Source organism: Mercenaria mercenaria, chromosome 4 (assembly GCF_021730395.1).
Source record: "Mercenaria mercenaria strain notata chromosome 4, MADL_Memer_1, whole genome shotgun sequence".
Taxonomy (NCBI): Eukaryota; Metazoa; Mollusca; class Bivalvia; order Venerida; family Veneridae; genus Mercenaria; species Mercenaria mercenaria.
This window is the reverse complement of record NC_069364.1, coordinates 4,091,398-4,097,102: the sequence shown is the minus strand read 5'-3', so window position 1 is coordinate 4,097,102 and position 5,705 is coordinate 4,091,398. Positions and strand designations below refer to the sequence as shown.

Genomic DNA, 5,705 nt, shown 5'->3' with positions numbered 1-5,705 from the left:
TTTGTATTTTGAGTACATTTATTGTCCTTTTTAACAATTAATAAAATTTATATGCATAGAATGCAGCCAAGTGAAACAATAGCCGACTCAATTTGACAGTCTGTTCATAAAATGTAATGAAAAGTGAAACAAAAAGCCATGTTAAAGTAATGATGTGTTCATCTTTCATTTAAAAGATTCACGAACGAACTAAACCGCACGCTTACTCTAAGCTGTTACCTTTGTTCATATTTTCACAGTTAAACTTTATCCTGTCCACGAAAAGTTTATTGCAAATATTATTTTCGTGTTTAAAGTACGCAGATAAAAATAGATTTGTAATAAAATAAAATATCATAAACATGTAAGCAAAATAAAATAAGTTCTCATGTTCACAAAACAATTTCAGTCTCAGCTGAGTTTGATAAAAAGAAACTTTATTTGTTATTTATATCTAAACTGCATGTTTAAAATTTAATGTCAAGATAATGACTGTTTTCAAGTGACTATTCAGTACTGACTGTCAGTCTCAATTGGAATTGAATCTTGAAACTATGGTAAAATTTGCAATTTAAACTTCAATCTAAAAGTCAGCCGAGTCTGCAAAATATTTTGTGAACATAGGGCTTGACTTGATTTAATTAAGCCTTTTTGCAAGAAGTAATGAAAAATGTAAGACATTCACGTTCCCTAGTACCAAACAAATTAACAGTAAAAATGTAGTACATTTGTAGTGGTAAAACATATTACAGTACCAAATACATGCTTTTGTACGTGCACTAATAACGTACTTCTTATACAAATAGAATGGAGAATGATTGTGTCAACATTTTAATGAGAAAAGTTTGCATTACAGTGAAATCTATAAGACCCTCGGTAACATTTGCAAAATGCGAACCAGCAATATTTCGAAGCGATCTAGAGTAACCGTATATAAATAAGACAAATAGCTTAAATCATAAGGTAGAGACCGTACCATTGCTCTTCGCATACTTTGATTTTTCAAACTAAAGTGATTTTTACAAGTGCACCGGTTACGATAAAAATGTAAACAACGGACTCTGTCTAAGAAACTTTGAAATGAATGAATGACAGTCGATCTTAGTCATAATACTGATTGACAGTGAATGCTAATGACTCCATGTGTTGCAGAAAGGTATTTAGTTTGTAACTGTAATTTCCCATCAATTGAAATCCTCTCAAAACTGGTAAAATAATTACTTATATTTGGACAAAACTCACCGTCTTTGCCGTTCGACAGCTGCAAAAAGGGCAAATATAAAAGATTCAGTGTAAGTAATATTTCACTGGTACTACCAGTCAGTAAGTTCATACTCTGAACAACACGTCAGAGAAATTTGGGCAGATTCGACCGATTATGACGTTGGCAGCATTAGATTATATTTTTTCTTTACACAAAAATTGCCGTTAGGTAACAAAGCGAATACGCCAATAATCCGGAGTTCACCGATTATTGTTCCAGTTCACGCAATGTAATCCAGCAATTAAACTGCATAGCTTTTAGCTACTGCTGTTATAGGGAAGTGGTAGAGTGTCTGCCTTAGGTGTGAGAGGTCCTGGGTTCGAGTCCCAGTTAGAGCTTAACTATTTAGATTCTGCTAAAGCATAGATTTGCTGTTAATTGACTGTTCCAGATGTTCTAATTTTTTAGCACACAGCATCATGGATCAGTATTTAGCAAAACAGATCAAAGTTGAATGTTAAATCAAATGCACCCAATTAGAAAATATTGACTATATTATGTCCCTTTGATGTTTATGCTCTCCATGTTCAAGAAGAGTTACATTTCCTTGATCACAAAATTTTCGTTAACATGAAAATATTAAATGCTCATAATTCCGCACTTCTGGTTAAAATAGTGTCTATATTTCTGTTTTTGAGAAATATATGGACATTTGTCTTCATTTCAAAGCTTTTTAACTTCAATCCTGTGATTTGAAAAACTTAGGTACTATCTCTACATGATAAGGAAGTGGTGAAAGACTTTCCAATGGTATCTATTTTGCTTATTGAGGCCCAATTCTACATTTTATTACTATGGCAATTTACATATAACTTTAACATATGTTAAAGTATAATTACGCAGGTATAATTTCATTATTTAGTATAGCAATGGGTATTGAATTGTAGTTACTGAATAGTTCGTAATTCTACGTAGCATTAAGATGACATGTTTCGTCTTGATCTTTTTTTTTTTAATTTCCAATTTTAATTCATCGGTGTAATGGGACTTCAGCTTGGCACTCCTTCCGTCCGGAAAATCTTGATGTTACGAAAACAACAGATGCAGAAAACTGCATGAGCACTGCAAAAGTGAGAAACATACTTCAAATATTTTCATGAAATGAAGTGTGTTTCGCAGAGGTCAATAATGATATTATTTTGTCATATTTCGGCAATCACTGAAATAACTCCGCCGCTAAAACCCCTCTCATTTCCTCCTCCGCCACATCCCAACCTGCAAAAAACACCTACTGCCGGCGTAAAGTCTGTTCTATGCGTAGGTCTTAGAGAGGGATATGCGTTTGCGATAAAGCATGGATAGCTTCACAAATATTTCTGCGGAGTTCGAACTCAAGCAGATACCAAAAATATATTTCTCTAGTTCATAGAGCATTTGTGAGAAAAAGGGATAAGAAGGTGGTGAAAAGCTACGCGTAAATGATGATGTATTGCATGTAACTGTTTGTTTAGTCATAAGCGTTTCAAGAAAGTAAATCGTCCTTTTCTTTAAACGACTGAAATATTTGGTGAATTCACCCAATGTGTCGACAGAACGCTATGTGAGAGTATGTTTGCGTATCAGTAGTATAACGGTTAACAATCAACAATAGTAATGAAAATAAAAAACAAATGTGATAACAACACATGAATAATACACTAGAAATATATACGCAAATGTGTTTCTTACTTTATATTTATAGATATAAAAAGAAAAAAATGCACGGAACTATGTACAGTTTTAGGGCGTTTATCAAATTTGTAAACAATAAATCATTAGATCAGTAAGGTTTTTCAAATTGATTTTTTTCACAATCTATGAGTTGTTTACTTCTAGAATATGAATTCGAAGCATAAGGATAACTTCTACTGCCAATCACCTCACTATGCGAAGTTCAAATTGTGACGGCGTCGGGAACAGTGTCTGATAAAAGTTTTTCAAAAGTTTTTTTATTTCGCCCGATTCAGGTGTACTATGATCCATGTTATCATTCACAGCGTTAAATTTGCTGAAATATAAAAATCATAGTGATTAGAATTTCATGAGAAGCACTTCCTACAAAAAAAGTTACATTCCTTTTTATGCTTTATGAGTTTTAAGTTTTGTATTCATAGTTTTCGTTATATTTATCTTATCGAATCATTCCAATACAAGAAAAACACGGGTATGTCAGGCTGCTAGGCAGCTAACTGCAGGCCGCAAGGCCGCTGGGGCGCTAGGCAGCTAACTTCAGACCACCGCCAACTTCAGCAACATCATTATTTCCCGCTTTATCTCGTCGCATTTTCTGCATGGTTGCTCATTTAGGACATTTCGGTCACGTTGTCGTACGCGCAGTTTATGTAACACATTATCTATGTGTCGTCTTGGCGCGCACAAACTCGCCATAATTAAATGTTGAAGGTGTTGTGTGTTGTTTTGGCAACAAAATGAAACTAACAACACGCCATAATAAAACATAGAAAATGCGGCACGTACGAAACATAATATTTTGTGTTGGAGAGCACGCCATTAGACACAGATTTCGTTTTGGTGTGTTGGCGTGTACGCCAAAACGAAATGATATGTTTCCTTATGTTACGTTGTGAAGTACAAGGTTTATTCAAAACTTACGTATACTTTGTCTCTAGCTTTTTTATACTTTGATGAAGCAAAACTAAATTTACACGGTCTTAATTTGCAATATTTCTACGAACGTCACTGTAATGACGTGATGATGATTATACAATCTGGAATTACCCCTCCTTGAACAAAGTCACTTACACTAACCCGGCGCATGGTGGTCATATTTCAACGACGTTATTTCATGGAGATGCTTTCATCAACTTTCTGTTAATTGATATTTGTATAATTCTTTAATTAATTTCGATAAACATATCTAAATTATAAGATATTATTTAGTTTGAATAATGAAAACAGTACAGAACAGTTATGACAAGAATCTCATATTGGGTCCGCACCATGAGCAGATGTTCTTATCCAAGGCGTCTTGGATCGACTCAACGTCGAATCACGTATTTTTGTTTTCTCTCTCGGCCTTCGCTGTCTCTTAGCGATTCTGGGTCATTTGTCAATCGTTTATACCGCTTGAAGATGACCGAATATTGTTATGGCGTCTGCTTCATTAGCTTATAAATTTCAGTAAGTGTTTTCGAAAATCTCTGCATAATTAAGCAAATATCTGATTATCTATGCAAGACGATGACGGATTTAGGTGATTTTCCAACAGCTTTACTCACTACTGACGTTCAAATGTTGTTTATTTCGGCTTCCCACGTCCGAATGACGCCATTCTTTTGGTGTGTGTCGCCTTAACAGGTTGTTGCACTTTGCCTTACTTTCAGATATATAAGTGAATTATCAGTGCAAACATTAGCAGTCGAATTCAGATCAGGGCAGACAGTGAAAAAGCAGCTGCGCCGGTTATGCGTAGCTATGGTAATTAAAACGTTCGAACCGCTTCACATGATAACAAGAATGTTACAAAATGTAACAAGACTGAATTACACAAATGTTGCGAATTACAATCATATATCTCACATTGCACTAAACACAAAAGGCGGCTTTAGATGGCAAAATTCTACATTATTTTTGAACAGCCTTCGTATATCTGGTTTTCTTACAGTGAAAAACGTCAAACATAGTTTTCACTGGAAAAAAACTTTAGAATGGGTAAAATTAGTTAAAACATGAAATAAAAAGAAAGTTTGTTTTACATGATTAAAACATATTTCAGCGGCATGGACACCATATCTTACATTTTTATTCGTAGATATGCCACTCGTGAAAATATCTGGTGTTCACTCGTGGAAAGTATTTCAATCTTAGACACATACTGCTTACATACAAACAACTTCATTCTATTTGTTCTGGTAGAAAGATGATTTTTTTAGGTTGGTAGATGGACATTGCAAGATAATATGATATTCCTCTTTGCAAGTATCACCATTACATGAACTTCTATCACCTGAAGTGATTTTGAATAAAATTCTAAGTTACATTTGATCTAAATCAGTAAAATAGTCACATGATGTACAACACCTACCGAGGGTCCATAAGAACATTTGATAAATCCCTCTTGGAAAACTTTAGTTTATGTACCACCACAAAGTGTGAATTGTTTGCTGCCACCAACATATGCCTGAAACAAAGAAGAAAACAGCTGATCATTTTGATTGAGAGTTCAAACAAATCCGTGTTTACGAAACAGCGGTTCTTTAAGAAAAAGAGCTTTGATAATAGGTAAGGAAAGAATATTTCTTTTTGCTTCAATAGAAAAGAAAAGCTTACATGTAATAAACAAGAACAGGTCATTTATGTCTTTACACATTAAAGTTATTAAACTCGTTAAATAAAATTTATAACATGCTTGGCAGAACATTGAATTTTACTTTCTTCACATGGTTTACGCCGTGGAAGTGAAATAAAGCCATTACAAAAATTTAGTAATAAGGTTTTGACGTTGACGTCGTTTTACGTACAG

At 34.1% G+C, this 5,705-nt stretch overlaps 1 protein-coding gene across 1 annotated transcript in view; it reads right to left on the bottom strand.

Moving 5' to 3' along the window:
• Positions 1-1,970: 1,970 nt before the first annotated feature.
• LOC123550858 (N-acetylglucosamine-1-phosphotransferase subunits alpha/beta-like) overlaps positions 1,971-5,705 on the bottom strand; it is a 30,117-nt gene continuing 26,382 nt past the window's right edge. Inside the window, exons 15-16 of the mRNA XM_045339278.2 lie at positions 5,268-5,363; positions 1,971-3,230 (exon numbers count right to left, since the gene is read on the bottom strand). Of these exons, the coding sequence (XP_045195213.2) occupies positions 3,098-3,230; positions 5,268-5,363 (229 nt within the window). The 3' untranslated portion in view covers positions 1,971-3,097. The remainder of the gene's footprint in view (positions 3,231-5,267; positions 5,364-5,705) is intronic.